Here is a 27782-nt window from a genome sequence, read left to right on the forward strand (position 1 = left end):
TTACAGCCCGCGTCTTACAGTGTAGTTTCCCGTCTCTTACAGTGTAGTTTCCTCAACTTTAGGGGTAACTCTCACACATGTACCTTGACATTTTGCGGTACCTATCGGGTAGTTACGCTCGCGTCTTACAGTGTAAGTCCTGGAGTCTTACAGTGTAGTTTCCTCAACTGTAGGGGTAACTCTCACACATGTACCATGACATTTTGCGGTATCTATCGGGTAGTTATGCTCGCGTCTTACAGTGTAAGTCCTGGAGTCTTACAGTGTAGTTTCCCGTGTCTTACCATGAACTTACCAAAACAGTGTAATTTTCCTGGACATATGCTCTAACTATGCAAACCTTGATGTATCACTTCCTCATCAGCATGGATAAAGATTATGTAGACCAATGATAAAGTTAAAAGCTGTAATGTATTGATGAGTATGGGTTTCACATAATAATGATATTCAGACGTATAAAATATCTTTATTTTTTTATACACACAGAGACCCCACATTGTAATTCTCCTTTTAAGTTACTGATCCATTAAGATCACACTTGTCTTTGCTTACTGGCTAACTATCCAGTATTTTCTGTTATAAATTGCCTCTGTTCTTCGTTGATGTGTTGTAAGCATTTTGTATATAATTTTATTCAGGCAACTTAGAGGGCAGACCGGGGTCCTTAGGATTTTGCGTATTTGCGTTCATGCCTTTATGCGGGCAGCCTGGGGTCCTAAAAGTTGTATAGCCCGAACGGAGATTCCGCGATTGTTTAAAAGCATCTTCAAAACATCTTATAAGTTATCAGTGATGCATTCTTGAGGAAGTAAGTACTTCAATAGCTTACAAGTTATCTTTAAGGAGTGCTGAGTGAGGAATGAACATTTAGTTTATGTTTGTTTATGTGGCAGGAATTTTGGTTCTTATTTCCCTTACGTTGCACTGCTAATGCTAAACAGCTAGTGGGCGCATCATTTACGTCTGGTAGACACTGTCTTTGATTCACCTTCTGTTATTTATTGTTTCAGATACCATACACTGCCAACCCTGTTGAGATGCACTACTGATAAGTGGCTGTTGGACGTTGATGTCACACACATTATTCATCCTCTTCGTTCATTCAATCTCCATGCATCCGGCCGTTGCTGTAATGCTGTTTCTAAAAGGATACATAAAAGACTGAACTGTGAACTGTGTATCTGCCTTTACTCTCTGACCGGAGTATCTGTGTGGATAAAGTGTCCAAGCATTATTCATCATAGAAACACAGATGTCAGTAGCTTCAACAGTTCCACTGCAACAACCCAGCACTTCACCTGTAACTACTGGTCAACACCTGGAACTGGACTAGAGTATAAAATGCACACTAGTAGAGGGTAGTTACACAGTAAGTAAAGCCAACAAGTGTGCACTTTAAAATCCAGCCCGGTTCCAGTTGTTGACCAGTAGTTTCAGGTGAAGTAGCTGGTAGTTACACAGTAAGTAAAGCCAACAAGTGTGCACTTTAAAATCCAGCCCGGTTCCAGTTGTTGACCAGTAGTTACAGTAAAGTAGTGGGTAGTTACACAGTAAGTAAAGCCAATAAATGAGCACTTTAAAATCCAGCCCGGTTCCAGTTGTTGACCAGTAGTTACAGTAAAGTAGTGGGTAGTTACACAGTAAGTAAAGCCAACAAGTGTGCACTTTAAAATCCAGCCCGGTTCCAGTTGTTGACCAGTAGTTACAGTAAAGTAGTGGGTAGTTACACAGTAAGTAAAGCGGTAGCACTTTAGATTACGACCCACGTCTTACAGAGTAGTTTCCCGTCTCTTACAGTGTAGTTTCCTCAACTGTTGGGGTAACTCACACATGTACCATGACATTTTGCGGTATCTATGGGGTAGTTAAGCTCACTGTGTAGTTTCCCGTGTCTTACCTTATCAGGACTGTAATTTTCCTGGACACACGCTTTTGCTGTGCAAACCTTGATGTGCAACTTGCCCTTAAGAATCAGTATGAATACAGATAATGTAGACCAGTGATGAACTTAAACACTGTAATGTATTGATAAGCATGTGTTTCACAAAATAATGACAAGACATGCAGACGTATAGAAAATCTTTATTTTTTTAAACACACAGAGACCTCACATAGTAATTCACCTTTTAAGTAACCCGGCTATTGAGATCACACTTGTCTTTGCTTACTGTCTAACTGTCCCGTAGTTTCACTGCAACAGCCCAGCATTTTACCTCTAACTACTGGTCAACATCTGGAACAGGGTTGGACTATAAAGTGCACACTTGTTGGCCTGTAACCACTGGTCATCATCTGGAACTGGGCTGGACTTTATAAAGTGGACACTTGTTGGCTTTAACTTCTGTAGTGGCAGTCATAGTTGCAACACAGACAATATTTTTTTAACTCAGAAAATAGTAGAGGAACATTAAAGAACATCACTAAAACTTTCTTTTTTCGTTGCTTTTTTTCTTTCTTTCTGATTCTTCCCCTTGGTCTTCTTGGTCTTCTTCTTGTTTTTCCTCTTTTGTTCCTCTGATGAGGAACTTTGGGATGAATATTGACATGAGACTTCTCGGTCTTTCTTTTTGCTGGTGCTAGTAATGAAGAAAAAAACAAAAGTACTGAGATACAGAGCGCTTTAATTCAAATAATTCATAAAACCGTGTAAATAACGTCAATAACTGATATTAACCATCCAATGTGACTTTTTTAATGTATTAAAACATTGACAAACCATTGACCTTATTTTTAAGGTCTATTAGACGTCTAGTCTACGATCAATCTACCAGTGGTACAGAAATTAAAGCCTTTTAGAAGTGTATACTAGACCTTTAATAGATGTCTAATAATGAAAAGATCCATACAGTAAATCTCCGGAATTTAAGCATGAACGTGGCCCAAAGGTAATTGTTACACCAGACGAACAAAAGAAAACACGCTTGTTGCTGGCTTTCATTCAGTAATGTAATGAATTCAATGAACATAAAACTTTCATATGCACAATAACACTTTAGACTGCCATTTCAAACTTTAAAGATGAATTAAAATAAACTATTTTACCAGCGGGGGAAGGAGGAATGAAAGAAAACCAATTGTTGCTGGCTTTCATTTAGTAATGTAATGAGAGGCCGCGCGCAACAAGCTCCTGGCAAAAACAGGAAGTGCCCAAAGACAACCAAACAAAGACAAAACCAATCGATCACAGAGATAACATCATCAATCAATGTGATAATTATTAGACATTTTTAACTTAAAACATTGTAGATACAATTTTAAACTGTTTTGCTTTCCTACAAAAATATGAACTCTTTAATCTCAAATTAAAATCATTACTTTAAAACATTTTTTTTTGTTTTGTTTTTTTCTTTTTAAATGAAATTATTAATTTTACATCTATTACATAATTGCTTCTGAGCAATAAGGTTGTGTATTATATATATATATATATATATATATATATATATATATATATATATATATATCACTTTCAATTTAAATGAATAAATATATGTATGTATATAAATATATGTATGTATATATATATATTTATATATATATATATATATATATATATATATATATATATACACACATATATATATATATATATATATATATATATAAATTACTGCTGTCAAAATTATCGCGTTAGCGGGCGGTAATTAATTTTTAGATTTAGTGCCGTGAAGAAAATTAACGCATTTGACGCATGCGCAGAATGACCTGCCCATACATCCCATAATACCACTTAGCCACTTAGCAGTGACGCACAGTGAGCAGAGCGGATGCATGTGTGCGGTGAATGTGAACATGGAGGAAGAGCAGGTTGGCCCTCTGGACGGGTAATTCCAGTTTAAGAAGAATACAGATGGGACCATAAATAAGCGGATAGTAATTTGCAGTCACTGCAGGAAGGACTTCCAGTTCCACCGGTGCTATTCTAGCCTGAAGTACCATCTCGAGCATAAACATCCGGGGGCTTCAAGTTCAAAAGCTACAGCTAGCCTGCGACAGACCACGCTAACTGAACGCCGGCCAATGACCAACTCCACCAAGGAGAAGTTAACCAACACAATAGCTGAATTGGTTGCAAAAGACTGCAGACCTATTAGCATTGTTGAAGACAAGGGCCTCGCTAAAACAGTAAGAGTAGCATCCCTCGACCTGTCCTACAAGCTACCATGCAGAGCCACAATAATGACGAGGATCAACAGCCTGTGTGAGACCGAGAAAAAGAAAAAAGAAGACGCTTTATCGCAAGCGGAATATGTCGCCCTGACAGGAGACCACTGGACCTCAGTGAGTAACACTAATTACCCGGGAGTGACTGCACATCACATCACTAAAAAATGGGAACTAGTCTCATTTACAGTAACTGTAATGGAAACTGAAGAACGCCACTTTGCATCGGCATGTGCTGAACAGTTCAAAACTGTTGCACGCAAGTGGGATATCGAGGGGAAAATTACAATCATAGAAACGGACAGCGCCCATAATATGATTGCCGCGGCTCGCATCCTACCATACGATCACATGCCATGTATCGCCAACATCATACAGAGAGGCATCACTGTGAGTCTGACCGACAGTGGGTTTGACACTGTGTTGGCCAAGTGTCGCAAAATCGTGAGTCATTTCAAACACAGCCCAGCGAACCTGGCGGAGCTGATAGCAGTGCAAAAGTCACGAAAAGAAACGGAGGAGCCACTGATCCAGGATGTCACAACGCGCTGGAATTCCACGTTGGAAATGGTGCAGCGCCTGTCACGCAATCAAGCTGCAATAAAAGCCACCCTGAGCCAACAGCAGCATAAACTTGTTATGCTGACGCCAGCAGAATGGGACAAAATCCACAAACTTGAGACCCTACTACAGCCCTGTCGGTAAGCATGACATTTAATGCTGTGATTCTCAAACTGTCAAATTTCAAGGTCTCCTCTTAACTCTGATAGTGTAGCCTACAAATTGTACACTTTAGAAAATTTAGACCAAAAATCCACTTTGAGAACCACTGATATAAAGTGATTACATATTGTAGATTGTAGGCTGACATCAAATTGATAAAAATGGATAGGCAATATAATGTGACCATTTACTGCAGGCTGAAATTAAATGAAACAAATGAATAATATAGCTTACAAGTTGTGTTCAAGTAATTTACTTATCTTTCCTTCTCTCTCTCTCTCTCTCTCTCTCTCTCTCTCTCTCTCTCTCTCTCGCTCTTTCTCTCTGTGTGGGGGTGTGTTTTCCACTGCAGGTATGTTACTGAGCTCCTGGGTGGAGAGGCCTATGTTTCCTGCTCCATGGTACTGCCTGCCCTCCGCCACTTGCAGAATACAATGGAAGTGTCTGAAGTGGACCCTGCATATGTCGTGAAATTCAAAGAGAAAATCAAGGACAACCTAACCTCTCGCCAAGAGAACATCAACCTCGAATGGCTCAAGATCGCAACGGCGTTGGATCCACGTTATAAAGACTTAAAGAGCCTGCCCAAGACAGAGAGAGAGGGTGTGTGGACCACACTTGGAGGAATGCTGCGAGATGAATCACCCAGAAGATCTCAACAGACTGAAGATGGGCCACCCAAGAAGAAAATGAACCTTCTGCTACAGCTGGGGTCAGATTCTGAATCTGAGGAGGAAGTACAGCCTGACAGAGCCATACACAGGTACAGAGCAGAGCCCACCATTGATATGGAGGACTTTCCCATGCAGTGGTGGTCATCTCATGCAGGAGCCCACGAGAAGCTGGCCCCACTGACTCGTAAATATCTATCTGCTCCTGCAACCTCTGTTCTGTGTGAAAGAATCTTCTCAGTAGCTGGTCATGTTGTGAACAAGAGGAGGGCAGCTTTACTGTCAGAAAATGTGAATAAGTTGGTTTGCCTCAGCGACTGGTTAGAGGATGAGTAGAGAAGAGGGCCACATTTAAATGTACACACAGACACAGCAGAAGAAATATTTGATTTATATGGTAAAGCACAAAGCAGGTAGATTTAGCCTGATGTTCTAGTTTTGAATTCTTGATAAGAAAAAAAAGGGGCCCTGTTTTGCTAGTTAGAAGAGCTAGTTTGAAAATACTGTCCTGTTACTGACAGATAGAAAGAAAGAAAAAATCGTATTGATTTTGAAGAGAAAATAGAATACTGCCTAAGAAATAAATAATGTTCTTGATCAATATTAATGTCATTCAGTTGGAATTTATGGCTGTAATGAAAAAATACAGTATGTTGCTGTACAGTATATATCTGCCTTGTGTCATTTCTTTCCATTCTAAAAATAATTTACAGAAAAATAAATCAGATTTTAGGAATAATTTGGACTGTGATTAATTACAATTAATTAAATTTTAAGCTGTAATTAACTCGATTAAAAATTTTAATCGTTTGACAGCCCTAATATATATATATATATATATATATATATATATATATATATATATATATATATATATATGTATAACTTTAAAGGCAACTTTCGTTTAAAATTTTTTACTTCATATCTCAACATCATTTCCTTCTGACAGTGGAGGAGGAGCTTCCAAGAGATTTGGCTGAGAGTGCAGGTCTGCAGCTGGATTGTCCTGACAAAACATTCCAATGTACAGCAGGTTCTCATATCCACTGTGTCCCTTCCTTACTCATGGTTACAAAACATCATAGCAACAAAAATGACTTAAATAACACCACTTTCTTAAAATGTAAAGGAGCAGTTGGGAACAAATGTCAGACTCACAATTCAAACAGAAACTGAACTGGTTTTCTTTCAGCTACATCAGATTATTACATCAAGGTTACTTTCAAATTGATATGATACAGAAAAATACCAAGGAAACCTTAAATAGAAAAATGGTGAGTGATTATTCAAAAAGTTACATTACTTCAAATCAAGACTTCCATTTTTATATTGTAGTATTGCATGCATTGGCAGTCAACAGAATAGAATAGAATAGAATAGAATAGAATAGAATAGAATAGAATAGAATTGTAAATAATAATAATAATATCATTCCCGGGAGGAAATTCAGGAGTCACAGCAGCAATCAAGAAAAACAAAATAAGAAAGTGTATTGTGCAAAAATAAGAAATAGTGCATAAGAAAAATACATGATAGCTTGTTTATCATTCTCCAGTCAGCCAGCCTCCATCTCCACAGGGTCCAGGACTTGGCTTCTTTAACTGTCTGTTAAAGAATAATACTTTAATTGCGATTGCGATTGCGATAATCGTGCAGCACTAGATGTGAGAGGTTTTAAAAAAGGCAAATAAAGTTTAGAACGTGATAAAAAAATTTAATGTCAAAGATTTAGTCAAATACATGTCATATAAAATAGAGGTTCAGAGTGAGTTTAAATGTAATACTGGAAAAAAGCATTGAAAGGGCTAATACATTCTTTTGGCAAGCACGTTTCACCTTATTTAACCCAAGTTAGAATTCCTACCAACAGTCTCTAAAAAACATTTTACAAAGACTTTCATATAAAGTCACTGTCTTCTACTGGTGTTCATCTGCTGTTACAGTAAAATCTCAAAGATTCACTGACAGGAAGCAGACAACTACTAAAGACAACACGACCACTTTCCCCATATCAAGACATGACAAGAATACTTTGTGTGCCTAAACACTCTTTGGTTGTTTGTCTTTGGTTAAACTTATTTATGAAATTTTAATAACAGCATGTCAGAGAAAAATAACTCTGTGGTCTGCCTCTGCACGACAGGCCCCACAAGATTTAGCATGTATGAAGGGTTTGATGAGAAATGTACATAGAGTAACAGAAAATGTGTTTTGCCAGCAGACACAGAGTTGCTGTGTTGTATAAAACAGGACTAACAGCCTGGCAACAAAACCAGCTGTCCAAAGGTAAATGACTGACGCATAACGGCTCTGTGAAAGAAAAAGAAGAAAGAAAGAAAGAAAGAAAGAAAGAAAGAAAGAAAGAAAGAAAGAAAGAAAGAAAGAAAGAAAGAAAGAACTTTTCAGATGAGGTGCTACACATGCTCTTGAGAATGAGCTCAGTTTAGATCAAGGTTTCAGCTAGATTAAATCATTTGGGACCACTGCCCAGAGAGTAAAATAGTTGAATGGAGAGCTGTCTCTGTTAGCTAATGGCAGGGACTCAGAGTCAATAACAACTGGATTCAAGAAAGAAGGTGCAATGCCTTCATGAAAGCCAACTCACTACAGACCAGCTGTTAAAGTCAGAGAGGATATGGCAGATTTTTGAATGCACCAATTCACCTCAGCATGCTGTGTGAGAGGCAGCTTTATTATTAATAATGAGTGGATCTTGACTACACAACCCTACAGCCCTGCAGCCCTACAGACTTACAGACCTTCAGCTCTTTCTGCTTCAGACCACACAGCTGTGCATTCCTGTGGTTCTGTCTGGTACTAAATCACACAGTCATGCAGCTCTCTGGCTGTCTGGTTGAAACTATGCAATCCTGCCTGTAGCTCTGTCTGGTTCTGACCACACAGCCCTACAGATCTGCAGTCATGCAGTAGCTCAGCCGATTCATAGCTCTGTGCTGTGCCAATAGAGCCAATACAGCCTGGTCTGGTTCGCGATCTGTGCTACACAGACAGAAAGTCAACCCAGCCTGGTCTGGTTACAGTAAAATCAAGCTTATGGTGATCTTAAAGACATTGTTGGTATATTGAGCATGATCGGGATGAAAAGCTTCTGCTGCTTGCTGTTTAAGTGGCAATTGTGGCCAAGGCTTTTTAGAAAAATTCCACTCTGGAGGGTTTTTTCAAGTTTAGTTTTAGTTTCTGGTCCATTGTCCTCCACTGACTGAAGCTATGTAGTTCATATTCCTTAAATTAAAGAAGTTTGTCTCCTCAAACAGTGGTCATCACTTTCAGTGAACCAGTTCTGAAGCGAAGAATTTTCTTTTTCAGGGCATGGGAGGCCTTAATCTTGACAAAAGCCTTTGGCTGCAGTGGGGCCCCAGGTGGGGCCGAGGGTGATGGTAGGGAAAGATGAGGGGGTAGTTGTTGGGGCCAAACCAGACCACCACTCTCATCTGTATCGCTGGACAGAGAGCTGGAGTCTGGAGAGTCTGCCTCACTCATGCTGGACTCAGTCTCTCCCTGAACCTGGTGAGGGTAGTTCTCACTGGGCTGAGGACACAGGGGCACAGGGTTCTTCTCTAACAAGTTATCCATATGGTGATGATGGTGGGAGTGGTGGGCATGTTGGTAGGCAAATGGTGCATGTGTGGTGCGGGATTTGCGTGTGCGTCTCCCACAGTGATCTCTTTGGTTTGGGGCTGAGGAGCCCTTAATAGGAGCCTGTGAGGGTGTCTGGTCAGCCTCATCCTGGCTGATCTCCTGGGTAGAAAGCCAGCGTCGGTAGTTTCCTCCTCCCTGCTGCTGCTGTTTCTTGCTCTTTGATTGGCTGCTGCGGCTTCCCCTTCCACCACTTCCACTTCCTCCCCCGTCCCTCTCCACTGTGTTGTACTTGCGCTCTGAAGCTCTTTGCAAGCTGTTCTCTGACTGGGACCAACGTGCCTTCTTTCCAGGCTTCCTGCTGGCACCACTTTTGTCTTCATTTGAGCAACACTTTTTTGGGCCTCCTCTGGTTCTAGAGGCTTGGTTCTGAAAAGCTGTTGGTGACTGCTCTTGATGATGATGGCTTCTTATTCTTTCAAGAGAACAAGTGCTTCGGTTGGGTTTGTACACCCCAAAGCCCTTGTTGGGGTTGGAGTGATGATAAGCATAAGCTCTGTTGGAGGCTCTGCAGGGCTGGGCTGGAATATACTCAGCATTGACCAGCTGTTCATCAAGTAAAGGCAGTTGGGGAGAAGTAGATGGAGCTGGAGGAGAAGGGTTGCTGTGGTATTGTTGTGGTGATTCAGGCTCACTGTTGCTTGAATCTGGATGGGCTTGGAGCACTCCGGACGATGAATAATCCAGCATGGTTGAGCAGGAAGTATTCATCATGGAGGCCTGCCTGACCCTATGATAAAGCCCTAGTTGCTTCTGATCACTTTGCTGGAGGTGATGGTGGTGGTATGGGAGTGGGGGGTTTACAGTTAGCCCTGCCCTGAGATTACACTCTTTATTAATACACTGGCAGGATGCAGTTGTTTTGTTTAAACACTGGGGTGGAGGGCAGATGTCTTGAGCAGACACCTGTGTTGTAGAATGTTGCTCCTCCTTGCAGCAGAAACTGCTCTGTCTCACTACAGTGACAGCCCGGGAATCATGAGCTACGCTGGTGCGGGGTTTTAAAGGTCTCATGGGTAGGGCCCTGCGCTGAATCAGTCCAATCAAATAAGTCTCCACTTTCTGTGCTTGTTGGAAGTCTTCCTGATTTGTGTCAACAACCCTCATCTCTACAAAAGCACCTGTAGCAGGTCCCTCTTTAATCAGGTCAGCCTGGCACGTTTCCTCTGTCACTGTCTTGACCGTTCCTTCAGGGTCCGAGGAGCAAGGGACTCCAGGATGGTGACTTAATTCAGAGGATCTATCTGGCTTGGCTCCAGGGACCTTGCCTAACAGAGAGGAATGAAAAGAAATGTTGTGATAGTTAACACTGAGTAATTCTCTCTTTTTTCATCCCAAATAAAAGACAGTTAAATATCTAACTTTTTATCATAAATTAGTCATATGATTTGGATGCATAAAACATGGGGTAAAGCAGAAGATTAGAGCTGGTGAAAAAAGGTGGGTAGCCCCATCAACAAAAAACAGTCCATATCTTAAACTAGAAGTGAACAGATATCACTGTTCTGTGATATCTGTTCACTTCTAGAGGTCTAAAATAATATTGATGCAACAATATACTGCAATACTTTGACCTGTTAATATCAACATTTCAACTCTTAATATCAATATCAATATTTCTATTAAAATAAAAATTTATATTTTAGGTGAGTTGGAAGTACAATACATCTTCTGCACCTCCACTTTGATAAATGGCAACAAATAGCTACTCCGCTGTATGTTTCCAATAACTGTATAAGAAATATAACCTCAAAGTTTATTCAAAGTATCTTTTCCTAAACTTGATGATGTGATTTTTAAAGTAGCAAATATCAGTTTTCTCTCCATTCTTGGGTCAGTAAGTTTTGAATAATTTCAAGTTTAATTTTTACAGTTTAGTACACTGATAAAATAATAATTTGTCATTTTTTGCGCAATATTAGATTTTTAAGGAGTAAGATTTGTTGCATCAAGTGACATTTATCAGTCTCACCAGTCGAACATGTCTTTCACCCGACAAACTTGACACATTTTATGTTTTTCAGTGTATGTATGAAACACTGCATCTTTCATGATTTCAAACTAAATGATATAAAAAGTTGTTTTCAATCAAATAGTTAACTTTTTTAGAATATCGCAATATATCACAATATTGTAATATAAAGGTATCGTCACCCAAGTATCGTGATGCATATTGCATCGTGTAGTTCTTGGCATGTAAATTAGATGAATAACATAAGGCCATTTAGTAGTTTAGACCTGATTTATGAGAAAGGTAACTCTAAATCACTTCTGCTGTGATCTGACGCTATATGGAAAATAAAATTGACTCAACTTTCGGGGGGGGGGGGGGGGGGGGGCTGGAGCATTTCCATCCAAGGCTTGACTTGCAGCGCTTCTGTGTTTGCAGTAGTTTTCTGATAGTTTGCGTGTGTGTTTTATTTACTTAAGTTTCATATCGGTACTTGCTGCATGTTTGGGGTAAATGCAGTGTGTGTGATGTTAACTCACTTGTCTTACTTCTTTCTTTTCTTTGCAGTGTGTTTCAACCATTTTTGAATGTGCAGCATTTCTGAATATGACACACATTTGTTATTAAGCACATTGTTTCAGCCATTGCAGCACCATTGGCATTTGTTGGCTACCACAGTTTCCCACCTGAGAACATCCTAAATGACCACAATGTCTACAGAAGGCAGTAGAGAGGCTGCTCCTGATCATTGCTGTAAGTCGCTCCTGGCCTTCACCTCCATCCTCTGTGTAGAGAAGTTAACTTATGCTATCTAAAAAAGAGGAGCTAACCTTCCCATAAATTTAGCTTGATGGAACTGGAAAAATACTACAGGATTCACAAGTTCAAATGTGAGCTGCTGGTGGGACGCTGAGCTGTAACAAAGGAGAGTTTTGTGATAAAGATAAGCCCACAGGGTTTATCAAGAAGTGGCATTTGCTTCATATTTTTGTTAGAGAGAAGGGGTAATGATTTACCTGAACCGAGCAGGATGTCCTCAGCCTGGCGATATGCCGAAATAACCTCAGTGTTTATGTTCAGCTCAGCTATTCGCTGCTCTAAAGATGCCCTTAAGCCCCACGGAGTGCACTGGAGGCTGCTCTGAAACACACAGGGAGAGGGGCAGGACAGCAGCAACAGTATTAACCACAGACAGAGACAGTTTTCAGAACAAGAAACAAGTTGGAATGTTTAAGAGTTCTACCTGCTTCAACCTCAACTCTCTGTTCAGCGGCATCTTTACAAGGAGTGGCTTACACTTGTAATGAACAGCCAGAGAACTTAACACACAAACACAAAGTCAGTGTAAACAATCCTTTAATAAATCATTCCCACAGCCAGACACAAGGGCCCTCATTTATCAATCTTGTGTGGAAATTGGCACAGATCGGGATGTAAAAACGAGCTTACAGTGACATTCAAATGAGATTTATGAAATGTGCATACCAGGGCCAATCACGGCGTACGCCTGATCAGCTGTTGAAAAATGTAGCAGCTGAAAACAATCGTAATTTACATTACAAGCCCCTAAATATTCAAGGTTCAGCTGGCCGACCCCACGGAATTTACGACATGGAGGGACGCAATACAGGAAAAAGGGAACTTCTCCATGCTGGTAATCCACAACGCCATAGCAACAGAGGTAGAAAGAAATGACGCTGCGTTGTTTGGCAGTCGGAAAAGTGGCGGAAAAGTAGAAATAATCATCTTTACAGTAAATCCTGTGGTCAATACAGCTATACAGCTTCCTTTTAAAATTATCAAAATTTTTCAATCAAGCCTCACATTTACTATCAGACCTGTTCTATCTGCTCCCTCAATGATGTATGAAAGACTTGGGTTAGGGTTAGGGTTAGACTCTGCTCTTTTTAACTATAGTGTTGGCTTTGGACAAAGAGAATTTTTAAAAGGATTATTTAATTTACCAAGCTTATAACTTGGTAATAAGCTTGGTAAGCTTGTTTTTATTTTCACCCTTACCTTATTTTGACAAGGCACTAAAATACCTATGCACAGTTCTTACACTTTTACCTGGATATAGAAAACTAAAGTAGCATTTCTTTAGTAGTGTGAGTACAGCCAATTGTCTCCACTCGTCTTTCACCCTGTTATGGGAGTTTTGGACAGCTTGACAGAACCCTGCAGTCCAAGCTGTTGCCCTGTGTACAGAGAGCAGGGTGTTACAGAGACATGACAGCTGCATCTCAAACGGGCTGTGTGAGAGACACTATGTGTGCTGTAACTCCCAGTGCTCAGACTGCACCAGAGTTTAGAGAGGTGATATGACATCCACGTAGATCACTATGGGGTGAGTTACACAGGTTGGATTCTCCTCCTCAGCCACTGATATAAAATGGAGGCCAAATTAGGTAGAAACACAAAATAATCGTGATTAGTCAACTAATAGAAAAAAATAACCAATTGAAAAATAGATGTTTGTGGTAGCCCTACTGTCATCACAAGATTGAGTGAGGAGCCAACACGTTCATTTATTCATTCATTTTCTAAAGCGTTTATCCTGTGCAGGTCGCAGGTCGCTGGAGCCTATCCCAGCTGTCATTGGGCGAGAGGCAGGGTACACCCTGGACTTGTCGCCTGTCAATCATAGGGCTTACACATAGACAGAAAGCCATTCATTCACAACAACGGACAATTTAGAGTATTCAATTAACCTGATGAGCATGTTTTTGGACTGTGGGAGGAAGGTGGAGGACCTGGAGAGAACCCATGCATGCACAGTGAGAACATGGAAACTCCACACAGAAAGGCCCACCAGCGAAGCTGGGAATGGAACCAGTGACCTTCTTGCTGTCAGGCTGCAGCGCTAACCGTTGCGCCACCAGCCAACATGCCTCCTTCATAACTCCATCTGTGCATCAAAAGACTGTCACACACTTACTCACTACTCTCTCTCTCTTTACTTCTCTCATTCTGTGAAAGAGTGCACGGTCTGTGAGTGAGTGTGTGTGTGTGTGTGTGTGTGTGTGTGATTGTGTGTGTGTGTGTGTGTGTGTGTGTGTGTGTGTGTGTGTGTGTGTGAACGTAAGACATAAAAACTGCATAAAGTGAGCTCTGTGTGAGTTAAAGTAGCTACTTGTGTGAGACCACACTGACTGGCTTTTTTCCTTATGTAAGTACACACACACACAGAAACACACAGAAACACACACGCACACACGTACACTCACGCGCACACACACACACACACACGTACACTCACGCGCACACACACACACACGTACACTCACGCGCACACACACACACACACACACACACACACACACACACACACACACACATTGCTACTTCAGTTAAATACACTATTAAAAAAGATCTAATTTTACAGGAAATAGTAATTTTATAACAGATTTTCTTGTGTTCTTATAAAACATCCGAATGCCAGTAAATTTACATGTATTTTCAGTGATTTTACACTGTAAAAAAACAATCCTTATTCCTGTAAAATTACAGAAATTATCTGTAAAATAACATTCTGGATATTTCTTAGGTATTATGCCAATGACAGCATATAGCTGCACCATGTTCCCTCCTCACTCTTGGTGATAATGCACCGTAATAAAACAAGACAAACAAAAAAAGTGGTAAAAGCACTAGCAGCAAAGTTTCCAGACAGGTACCATTAATTACAGTCAAACATTGTAAAAATGCAGAACTACATAAAATAACCGTAAAAGCACAGGCCTACACCGTTAAAAATATAAATATATATATTGTAAAAAAAAAAAAAACACTGTAAAAGCACCGGCAGCAAAGTTTCCAGAAGGGTACTATAAAATTACAGTCAAACACCCTTAAAATACAGCACTACTTGATATAACTGTAAAAATACTGAAGTTCACTGTTAAAAAAGCAAAAAAACTGTAAAAGCACTGGCAGCAAAGTGTTCAGACGGATACTGTAAAATTACATTCGAACACTGTAACACAGAACTACGTGAAATAACAGAACAAAAAAAGTAATGAATCATTCTTAAATCAGTGACAATCAAAAAAAAAAAAAAAAAAAAAACTCCAAACAAAACATACTGCTCTCCTCCTGGAAACACTTCCTTGGAGTGTCAGTGGTTGTTTTGTCCTCCATCAGTTTGTGCACAAAATTTCACTATTTTCCTATTATTTAGCAGCAAAGTCGTTTTTATTGTAAGAGCCCTTGTAACCATAATTGAGGGCACACTGTGGATATGAGACTCTGCTGTGGAGGGGGCACAGCATGTTTGTGCTTCACTGATGTGGCACACCTGTGAGGTGGGATGGATTATCTCAGCAAAGCAGAAGTGCTCACTATCACACATTTAGACAGATTTGGGAACAATGTTTGGGAGAAATGGTAATATTGTGTATCATGAATGAATTTTAGATCTTTAGGTCCATCTCATAAAAAATGGGCGCAAAAACAAAAGTGTTGCGTTTATATTTTTGTTGAGTGTAAGATGACAATATTGGGAACAGAGAGGGTAAAAAAAGGTCAATTCCAGACTATGTCCCAGAGGGGGCGTAGTTTGAGATAAAGAAAAAAAACACCTCAGCATGAAGCACATGATAACAACAGACAAAAAAAACTGGAAAAATTCCTCAGAGAGTTTGGTCTATACTGACAGGATAGCACAGTTGCTGCAGATTTGTCAGCTACACATCCATTATGCCAATCTCCCATTCCACCACATCTTAAAGGTGCTCTGTTGGATTGAGATCTGGTGACTATGGAGGCCATTTAAGTATAGAGAACTCATCCTCATGTTGAAGAAACCAGTCTGAGATGATTCCAGCTTTATGACATGGTGCGTTATCTTGCTGGACATAGCCATCAGAAGATGACTGACATTAGACATTAGATGAAGACACTGTGGTCATAAAGGGATGGACATGGTCAGCAATAGTACTCAGGTAGGCTGTAGCATTTAAATGATGCTCAATTGGTACTAAGGGGCCCAAAGTGTGCCAAGAAAATATCCCCTACACCATTACACCACCACCAGCCTAAACAGTTGATACAAGACAGGATGGATCCACGCTTTCATGATGTTGACGCAAAATTCTGACCCTACCATCCGAATGTCGCAGCAGAAATCCAGACTCATCGGACCAGGCAACGTTTTTGAATCTTCTATTGACCAATTTTGGTGAACCAGTGCAAATTGCAGCCTCAGTTTCCTGTTCTTAGATGACAGGAGTGACACCCAGTTCAGTTTTCTGCTGCTGTAGCCCATCTGCCTCGAGGTTGGACGTGTTGTGTGTTCAGAGATGCTGCATACCTTGGTTGTAACAAGTGGTCATTTGAGTAACTGTTGCCTTTCTATTAGCTTAAATCAGTTTGGCCATTCTCCTTTGAGCTCTGGCATCAACAAGTCTTTTTCACCCACAGAACTGCCACTCACTGGATATTTTTTCTTTTTCAGACCATTCTCTGAACCCTAGAGATGGTTGTGCATGAAAATCCCAGTAGACCAGTAGTTTTTGAAATACTCAGACCAGCCTGTCTTGTACAAACAACCATGCCACATTAAAAGTCACTTAAATAACCTTTCTTCCCCATCCTGATGTTAGGTTTGAACTACAGCAGATGGTCTTGACCATGTCACCACCAAACCATGTCCTGTACTTTTACAGTTATTTCATATAGTTCTGTGTTACAGTGTTTGTAATCTTATGGTATCCGTCCGGAAACTTTGCTGCAAGTGCTTTGACCTTTTTTTGTTTTTGTTTTTGTTTTTTGTGCTTTTTTTGTATCTATGCCACTTAATGCCTCCTGTCAATGCCAGCAGAAATATTTGTCAAGAATAAGTTTCAGTCTGTTTCTCTCCGTGAAGCCTCTCAAACAGCAGTAACACATGCATCCATAACACAGAGTTGTTGTTGTGTTATGTAAAAAGAAGTTTAAAAAAATAACCAAGAGGCTGTCTTCCAAACTGTACATAGGAGCCGGGTATGGTTGTCTAACTCACTGAATTTTTGAGTCAGAGTCCTCCTGTGTGATCAGGGTGGAAGTGGGTAATGAAATGATTGACGAAAAGATTAAATGATATTGAAATGATCATATGACTCTTATCTTATCCCTGATTGGTGGAATTGGTGGTGAGACAACTGTATGTTAAATGTTGCAACCATACCTGGTCTCACCTACTGCATACTGCCTACTGCTTTTGCATTTAGTATGTAGTCTAACTATTCTATTGGGTTTATTTTGTAGTAGGCCACTTTGGCTTTCAGTTTTGGAAAGTGGAGATACAGCTAATAGATTTTGTTGTTATTCTTTTTGCCTTTAATATAAATGTCAAAACATACTGTGGGTAGATCTCAACAATTTACTTATTTTGTCGATCATAATGCAGAATAATCATCATATTTTATTTTTAAACTGAATTCTATATAATCCATGAATGGTTTGAAAAAGTGAATTAGTGGTTTATATGGGCTTTAATGAATTTGTAGAAGTAAATGGCTGTTTTATAACTGTAAGTGACAAGATTTACCAGTGTTTGTTTCGCCTCACTCAATTTCTCACGGACTGTCTAATGTCAGTGTTGTTATATTTTAGTTATAATGCTGACTTATTCCAGTAGATGGTGGTAATTCACAGAAACCTGCATAGACAAAGTGTGCACTGTACATTGTGGAAATCAGTATCCCAGGTAGACTCTGTTGCATACTGAGAAATTTTCATGGATCAGCAGGACATCCTTTTCATATGTTGCCTACTAAAGACTGAATTACGGCCAAAGTAGCAGGTATTAGTAGTGTAGTAGGCGGCTTGGAAAACAGCCAGACACTGCTGTGAGAAAGAATGATGTCAGTGTAAATCCCAGACACAGACTCTGTGTTCTGTTCGTTCCTTAGAGAAGCTTTAAAAAGAGAGATGACTGGAACTTATTCTAGGCAAATGTTTCTGCTGGCATTGACAGGAGGCATTAAGTGACATAGAGACAGATTTCAGTTTAAAATATGTCATTCAGACATGTACTGCACTGCTGGAAAAAGGAATTTTTTCAAGCTTGTATCAAACCATGATTTCATTTCCTTTGGGGTTAAAATGGAGCACGATCTATGAACAAAAGAAAATCTGACATTGATGATTAAGGCATTGAGGCTCTCCAAAGTGTCATGATGTTATGTGCTTTTACTTTTTTTAAGCTAGTAAAAACCTTTAAGGACCTGATACCAGGCAGTTACTGCTCTGAGTTATTGGGCTCTAATTTTGTGGCGCAGGGGGCGCAAGCCGGGCGCAGCCTGCGCAGTGCTAATTTCGTGCGGCGCACCGCCGCGCGCTGCCAATTTGACAATTTGGTAGACCGTCTGCGCAGAGATGGGTGTGACAGCGCGCCAGGGGGAGTTGACGGCGCACCAGGGAGAGGTGTCAGCAGATTCATGTTGGCGCAGTGACAATTTCGTGCCAAAAAGGTGCGCTGAGAGCTCGCCAGCTCCAACCTGGTCTATCCTCGGCGCAAGGCGGAGCGCACCCCACGCAGCTGTAATTTGGTTACAGGCGCACATGTGCGCACATGTCATGAAAGCCTCAGAGGCAGGTTTCCAGAGTGTTAGGCACATTTTAATGCACTAAACAATCACAGCAATCGCTATTTAATGTAACTGTCTGAACCAGCATATACATTTATATCTATATTAACTGTCCCGTCACATCTGATGTCAGATTAAAGCCGTTTGTCATAATGGAAAGTTAACCTGGCAGCTGGAAGTTTGATGCACATCTTACAAATAAACAATAAACAGCCTTAACATCTGATACTGAGTATATATTTGGTTCTCTCATTTCATTTAATTCAAAGAAAAGAGGGAGAGAAAAGACGAAGAAAAAAAGAGACAAAATAAATGTATGTCACTCAGGATTTACCCGTGATTTCCCATATTTCTCTGTTTTAGTCTTTATTTTTAACGTGATCTAAAAAGATGGAGTACATTATTGTAAGGAGGATGAGGTGGAGACACTGGGAGAGTATACAGTATATCACCAAAGGCTCTGCTTGGCGATGACTAACCAGGAGTGCAGGTGGATCAAAAGTATTCTGAATGGATAAGCCAGCTGTGTTACTGTCTCTTAATTTTTTACTCCGAATAAAGACAAAGGAACAGATTAAATCTGTCCCGGGAGCTGGCCCAAAAGGTGACGCGCTTCGTGTCCTCCGGTGTGCCCCGCTTTCCACTGTCCTGCTGCAGGCACAGCCGCTCTGACCATCTCCGCTACCAGCACTCTCGCCGCGGTGCTGTAGATCAGTCAGACCAATCAGACGCTGGGCCTCGGCCGCAGGGCATTTAAAGGCGAGGAGAGGCGCTCATTTGATTAGTGAAAACAGCGCTCGGCTGTGTTAAACCCACTCACGCCTTTTCTCCTCCCTCTCTGCCATTTGCACGGAGGAAGGCGTGCGCCTAGACTGCGCCTCTCTTGGCACTGTGGGAAACTTGCAAAGTGCGCCGGTCACACCCTGTGCGCACGGCGAAGGCCGGCGCAGGGCAGGTGCGCCTGCGCCTGGTCTACGAAATTAGAGCCCATTGTTTCATTCTAGAAAGCAACAGGGGAACACAGGCCACTTTCCTTTATTTATATCACGTTGAGGTTTACGTGCTTGAACAGGAATTTAAATCCATCACCATAATACCAATTCATACTCTGTGGCATCTTGACTTTTGTAAGAAATATTAAACCATCAGTGGCTCTGCGTTGTTGACTAAACTGCCACTGTGTCAGGATTTTAATAAAAGAGTAGTATAAGATAGGTAAGGCTCTGAATTACAAGTTAGAGGGGCTGTGAGGAGTTTTAAAGTGATCTTGAAAAAGGCTTCCTTCTAGATATATGCCTGATCCTAATCCACACTTTAAAATGACATTATCAACCATCAATATTGCCGGTAACACATTGTTTTAAATTGCTACTTCTTAGCTCCCCAATCGGGTCGACCAGGACTGGCTTGATTTACAAGCACGTCTAGGTCTCTGTGACATAGTATGCCAGCTGACGAGGTTTAGAGGTGAGATGAGATAAAACCCAGAGCCCCAGCCCGGGCTAAAGACCAATTAGCCTTTAGCTCGGGCTGTATCACTCTATGACTCAGGGGCTAAACTGTTAGTGAAAGTGTTCATTCCAACCAACATGCAGCAGTTGTTCTACAGTGGTCTGTTCAAACTTGAGAGTCTATCAATAAAATGAAGAGTGAGGTTATGTTAGCTCTGCTTGGTTGATGATTGGCAGGACATAGCTAACCGAGATTTACTAATGTTATGCATTATGGACATGTCTCAGATAGGGCTGCAGCGATAAGTCGACAAAATCGGCTAGTCGACGATAAAAATTCATCGACACAAATTTTAATAGTTGACGCGTCATATTCTTGTTTTATTGTCGTTATCATATGGTGAAATCAAATACCAGGGGGTAATACTCATTTGTAACTCCAGTTCACAGTATGAGGTGCTGTGTTATTGGATTGGGAAAAGATCACTAAGTTCATACATGAGGAATATTGATGAGGAAAAATCTCCACTCCCAGAGAGCGCTGTGCGCTTACGGAGGCTCTGCATCTCCGGCTTGGACAGCCTGACAGCTCCAGGAGTTTAGCGTCTGAAAACGTGATTTGGAGAGTCTCCTTTACTCTCTGTTACAGACAGTTTTTCAGGATCTGAGTCACAAACTAGTGTCAAAACTCCCCTAACTTTTGAAAGAGAGGACATTTATCTGAAGGAGCTCTATCTCACTCTCAAGCACTGATAACACTCAGCGGGGAGGAGGAGGGGCGGAGTGTGCATGAGCGAAATAGAGCATGTAGAGAAAGACAACTAAACGCGTTGTCATGGAGAGCTGGGAGAGAGTCAGGCAGGATCATACAGAGAGCAAAGAAAACCCTAATAGGCAAATAAACATTAGAAAACAAGCCTAAAGTCACTAGTAAGAGTCCAACACTGAGTACAACAACTTAATTTCCCTGTTACCTGCTTCATTCATTTCGAGATTTATTTATTTTTTGTACAGTAGGCTACTTATATTTCTTTTATGTCATCATGAATGAAATAAAGATAAACAAACAAACAAACACAAGACAGGGCTGACCGTTAGGTGAGATCCAAGGGTTGAATTATAAAGGTCTGCACATTTTAAAGGCCTAATTAGGTTGAAACACAAAATAACCGTGATTAATCGACTAATTCAAAAAATAATCGATCGATTAGTCGACTTCAAAAATAATCATTAGTTGCAGCCCTATTGGACTATAAGAGTAAACAGACTGGCCTTTTTATTTTTATAATTTTATTCTATATTTTGCATTTTGCTGTGCAAAAAAGTGTTGTTCAATAAACTCTGTTATGAGAGAGATCGTTTTGGCATTTATTTGGGATACATTGTGGTTTTTAAATAATTTAACAACAGAAAAATAATCGTTAGACTAATAGTCCAATTAATCATTAGATTAGTCGACTAATCGATAAAATAATCGCCTGATTAAACGTTTTGAAAATAATTGTTTACCCCAGCCCTCAGAGCACCAGACTGCCAGCTGCACTGTATATAACTGGCTACTAAACTGACAGTGTTGGCTTGTTGTCATGTTTGCCTACAGATATGTCCGAGCACCAGGCTGCTGATGTCACAATATATAGCCGGCTACTATAATGTTTGCTTGATGTCACATTTCAACGTAACGTAATGGACGCTACGTAACTGTACTGATAGATACCTTACCTCGGCACGTTGTATCCAGTTAAAAGTTGTCTTAAACAAAGAAAATTTGTTTTAAATGACCACCATTTAATTCCGAAACAAACACAAGCCTCGCTAAGAGTAATTTATGATAGTGTGCAGGCAAAAAGGTGGCAAGGGAGTGCAGTTAAAAGAGATCCTCCTCATAACATCTTTCAAGAAAGGTCTGCTGGCCTGTTTAATCTTCAAGAATTACATTACAGGAGTTTTACAGTATTGTTACACATAATTTAGTCCAAGTAGTGGTTAGGCTATGTGGGAATTTTTTTCCTCCCAACTTTTTTGCCACAGCCGTTTTAAAAATAAACGTGCTTACACCTTTAAGGCCAGTGACATCGAGCCAGTGTTGTGGAGTACTAGAGGTAAGTACATACATCGCTATGGGTTAGTGTTTATGGTTAAAGCCCAAAACCTAAAATATGATACAACTAAAGTTTTAAAAAAAGTAGTGGCATCAAAGTAAACATTTTGAAGCAAACGGCAATACTGTAGTTTGCAGGCTATGAGCTACTACTTTTTCACACGCTTTGACAAGCTTTGACACGCATAGACAATGGTGCGACTAAATTATGGATTTTACCTGTCTAACAAGCTTTATAGCCTTGTTGCATCAAAACCAAAAAAATTTCAGTTATTTTTAGGGGTGCACGATAACTATCAAACTATCGAATAGTTATCGAGATAACAGGAAATTATTACGTCATTCCTATCGGCCCGATATTACGGCGGCTAGCCCCGATAATATGTGTATCTCTGTCAGTGCAGCGGTGCCCCACTCCCACTGTAAAGACACGCACGGCCTGCAGTGAGTGCTGCGTTCAAGCGGCATCAACTAGGGCTGGAGGATAAATCGAGTATACTCGATGTATTGCGATGTATTGATCAAATATTCAGTGCACAGCCCAATATAGTTTTCATTAAAATGACTTCAAAACAACTTGCCTGATTTTCTTGACTCTTTCGGTCCCTTTTTATGAGAGCTGTTGTCTCACTAGCTTCATGATGGTGACACTGTTTTCTCCACCAACACACCGCAAAGAGCACTGTGTCATGCAGCTATGGGTATACATTTCAGTTAAAAACACGGGTGATTGTGTATTTATTGAATTATATTTGATTTAAACACTGGACAAAAAAATATAGAAATCACATTTATTACTGCCCTGGAGGTCAGGGGCTGATAAATCAGGTTGAAAGAGTGCCCGCCCGTATGTGACGCTCCGTGACCAACAGCAAACACACCCATAAACAAACAGGGATAATCTGATTGGTCAATACTAGTCAGCCTCCTATTGGTTGATCCACAAAAAATTTCGAGCGCACACAGAGATCTGTGAGCAAAAATCCCCTTGGCGCGAGAGGAAGAACCTGAGTGTGAGCGCAGGAAATCTGCGCGAGCAGCATTATATCCGAGCGCAAGGACACAGTTTGAGCACGCGCAGCATTATAACCGAGCACGAGGACACAGTTTGAGCACGCACAACATTATAACTGAGCACGAGGAGACAGTTTGAGCACGCACAGAGCAAATTTGAGCGCAAGAGCAGAGTTTTGAGAGACAATATCTCAAAATCTGATCGTGAAATCAATATAACACTGCTCTCAAATCAATTTAAAATGCTCTTGATTTAAGATAGGATATTCATTCCATACTTGAACAGTCCTCAACTGAATGCCGTATATTCGATATATCCCCCAGCCCTACATACTCACACACTAAGTGAGATCTTTCTCACACACACCCTGTCCCTCCCTCCTGCTGCTCTCTGACTCTGACTTACTCACAGCTGTCATGATGCCTTCATACTGACGGTCATAAACACAAACACCTGCACTGAACACAGAACTAACAGTAGAGCTCACAGTATGAACGCCAGAGTCCGTTTGTAAAACGTATGTGGAGGTGAGGGAGGTTTGCTGTTATTATAACGTGACGTGTTTGCGATAAAGGCGTTACTTTTGCATATTTTGTGATAAACTTCTCTGAAAAATCACCTCATGAGAGCATAAAAACATTTTATCCAAATTTGAGAGGTTTTGCAAAATTTTGGTGTCTCTATTATTAATTTTTTATGATGTTTGAGTTGCAGAAAAAAAATAAGTGAACCTGATTTTCTTTAATGAAAAGATATTTATTTGAATTGAACTAGAAGCCAGTCCTTACAGATAGACAGACAGATAGATAGATAGATAGATAGATAGATAGATAGATAGATAGATAGATAGATAGATAGATAGATAGATAGATAGATAGATAGGAACTTCATTAATCCCTTGGTAAGGTTACCCCAGGGAATTTAGATTCCAGCAGCAGTTGCACCAAAGAATAGAACCAGCACACAAGTAGAAAAACAATATATTGGATACAAACTCAAGTTATATACAAGCACTACACTGTACACAGTAGCCGCAAATATAATAGTATTTTGGTCTAGTTTATAGAATTCACATCATGATCTTAGGTTAATATATAAATGTTTGAGAGTGTGTGTTATTGGTTATCGGTATCGGCCTGTAGAAGCTGAAAGTTAATGGATATCAAGAAAAAAGTTATCGTGCATCCCTAGTTACTTTTGTTATGCATACAACATGTGCCACTGCCAACAAAATGTATACGTTTTGCCAAGCTTTTACGGAGTTTAGGCATCATTAGACAACCTTACAGGCTTCAGAAAATATGCGAAAAACATAAATTTAGGAAAACTCTATTGGCAATGCAAACAAATTTATTGGCATCCTAAAAGTGATTAGATCACCCTTTAAAGCACGTGTCAAACTCAAGGCCCACTAGCAAAATGTGGCCCGCCACGCCATTTTATATGGCTTGCCATAACTTTTTTAAGATCTGACTGTCTTATAATGGACAGGTCAAAACAGTGAATTAACCATGAACTACGTTTCCCACATTGCCTTCCAAATGTGTTTCCCGCGAAGTGATGGCATCTCGCCACAAGATTGCAGTGTTTTCACATTATTCCCATTTTCTGAACAAGTGGAATTGAGAAACAAAACAATGATCAAAAAATATCCAGAAAGAGAAAGGTTGATTGTGATGAAAAACAAGCAGAGATCACACATCACTAATAACAACCTCCATGCTGTTCCAAGGATTGCCACAGCACAAGAACTAAAACCAGACACTGAGAAACTGGCCATGGAAAAAAGGTGTCAGACATCTAGTCAAAAAGCATCTGCAACCTGTTTAAATATAATAAAATGTATTTCAGCCAAAGAAGTAAACTATATGCAATTTAATGATTATCCTTGCTTTTGTTTTGTGTTTATTTACAGAACATGATCAATTGATGAAAATGGTGAAGAGGGCATTCACTTGGTGTGTTCAGGGACAGGCAACATCTCCCTATCAACTTCACTGAAAAACTTGACCAATATAGTTGTGAAATAAGACAACCCTTATGTTGTTATTTTGAGTTTATTACATATACTAAATTTTATGTGTAGCAATGTTTTTTGTTTTTGCCGGGTAATTTGTTCAATTAGACAAATGTTGCTGTAATCACATAATCTCTCATTAGTTGGATGTATGCCCCTTGCAAGGCTGTGTGCAGCCATTTGTTTGTGTAGGATTCTACACCTGCCACAGATGTTCTTGGTAGCTCATAATGTTGGTTGAACTGTCACCCTGCACCTCTCAACTATGACAAGTTTTGAACAAATGTCATTAATTGTGACTCTTCCTTATTCACATGGTTAGTTTGATTGTTGATTGGTGTAGTCATGTGGGTCTCATAATCTGACAAAAAGATTTTTGTTACAACAGAGCAACAAGCAAAAATATTTTTTTACGTCTATGCAAATCTATGTAATAATTATGTGTTGAATAAGTAAGTAAAAAAATAGGGTTATTTAACATTGAGGAGTGGTTGCATTTATTTAACATTGCATTTGGTTACCTGTAGCTACATTTTATACTGTCTTACAGTTACAACTCGCCCTTTGTAGGGCAACCAACATGCTGATGTGGCCCTCGGTGGAAAGTAGTTTGACACCCCTGCTTTAAAGATTATACACTAAAGTTTTACTGCTCATCTTGTTGGCCCTGTTGTTTGCTGTTGAGGGCTTAAAAGAAACCACTGTGTTTTAAATGTGGAACAAAAATAATAAGTATAGAAAAAATTAAAAATGCGGAAATGTATTTTGTCTGTAAATATTCTTCATTCCTCAGACCCGGTTTGCTCGCAAGTATAGTGCACTTTAAGCTTGAAATTGGATAAGCTACTCTTTCAAAGGCAAAGGCCTTTTTCTAACACAATAGACATTTTCCACCTGCTAGGCAGGATGTGTACACTTATGACACAGATCAGGATGGGTACCAAATTAGGTACTTTTATAGGTACCAACCAAATAACATCTGTAGTATGGAGTACCAATTTCTGTTAAATCAAACGGTACTGTGTTCGGTACCTAAACACATCCTTGTGAAAGTGAAAGAGAAGGCAATTTTCCATGCTGGACATGAACACAGCATTGCAAGTTTATACAGTAAGAAATTAATATGTTCAATCGAAAAACTTTGAGTTGTTATTAAACAAATGTATATTTATTACCACATAAACACACACAAAAGTACCAAAAATTGGTACTGTTTAGTACCGTATTGTTTCAAATGTGAAAGGTACCCATCCGTACACACATAATAGTCTTTTCAAAACAATCATGTTTTGAAAAGAATTCCCTATCTCCTGTTAGAAAACCGTGATATAATACTGTCATCGCAGCCCTCAACAAGGAACCAGTGCAGCCAGCACTTCGAAGCAACCTCAACTATTGGTCCCTCAACTATTGTTGTGTAAATGTAAGATGAGAAGGCAAAAACAAAAGATTGATACAAAAATCAAGGAGTAAAACTATTCACTATCTTCTTTATTTCCACTTTTCCATCACTAATGTAATCTTTCGTTTCACTTCTAAGTAAAGATAATTTATTGATTCAAGGAAGGAATTTGGTTGCTGTGCCAGAAAAAAGTTTAAATGTGTAGAGATTAGGGGTGTAAATCACCAGTTTCACAACGAAACGAAACAATATTGATTCTTTGGACAACGATATGATATTTGCAGATATCACAAAGTCTGTCATGATACAATACGATACAATACGATACGATACGATACGATACAATGCGATTTAGGGGTCTTCGATAGATTTAAGACGGTATGTCCACGCTGAACACAATCAGCAACATTTCACCTGAGGCAAGAAAGAAATACAAAACAATTTTGATAGTTTTATTACTGAAATGTGGAACGATGTGCTGACCTTTGGGTATGATAGTTTGTAGTGGATTATAGCCATCTGTATGATCTAATTATGTTTTAAAATTAAAACTGGTTAAATTCAGGGAAGGTTCTTTTTTGCCCCCACAATTAGTCTTACTGTTACACTGTATTTTTTGATTATTATATCAAGTAATGATGCAACACTATAATTAAAAATGACTGATTACATAAACTTTATTATTGACCTCCAACATTTGACCATTTTCTATCAAACCAAAAATGTGAAGCTTTGATTTTAATTAAACCCAAACATTTCTATTGTTCAAAATTAGAACTATCAACTTAACTAACTTAACATTGATAGTTGTTTTTTTTTACTGTGATGCCTGATAACCACAGTTTGTGTGTCAGTGTGATCAGACTTTGTTTCAATGTGTAATAGTCGATGTGGAGGAGGAATGACACTAAGCTCTCGCTGTTTTACTTTTTAACTATGAAATTTCATGAATCAGTGTGCTGCAAAATAAAATTAAAAGATAACTCACTGCAGTCGTGTGATGATGCACTCCTGTCGTGTGTGCAGCATGCATCCTCTGCAGTCAAGTCGACCGTATCT

At 39.8% G+C, this 27782-nt stretch overlaps 1 protein-coding gene across 1 annotated transcript in view; it reads right to left on the reverse strand.

Moving 5' to 3' along the window:
- Positions 1-7246: 7246 nt before the first annotated feature.
- Positions 7247-27782, reverse strand: part of LOC141791846 (uncharacterized) — a 42798-nt gene continuing 22262 nt past the window's right edge. Inside the window, exons 2-3 of the mRNA XM_074672508.1 lie at positions 12183-12306; positions 7247-10483 (exon numbers count right to left, since the gene is read on the reverse strand). Of these exons, the coding sequence (XP_074528609.1) occupies positions 8826-10483; positions 12183-12306 (1782 nt within the window). The 3' untranslated portion in view covers positions 7247-8825. The remainder of the gene's footprint in view (positions 10484-12182; positions 12307-27782) is intronic.

This window comes from Halichoeres trimaculatus, unplaced genomic scaffold (assembly GCF_033239565.1).
Source record: "Halichoeres trimaculatus isolate MK-OKI-2021-1 unplaced genomic scaffold, fHalTri1.1 fHalTri1_scaffold_6, whole genome shotgun sequence".
Classification (NCBI taxonomy): Eukaryota; Metazoa; Chordata; class Actinopteri; order Labriformes; family Labridae; genus Halichoeres; species Halichoeres trimaculatus.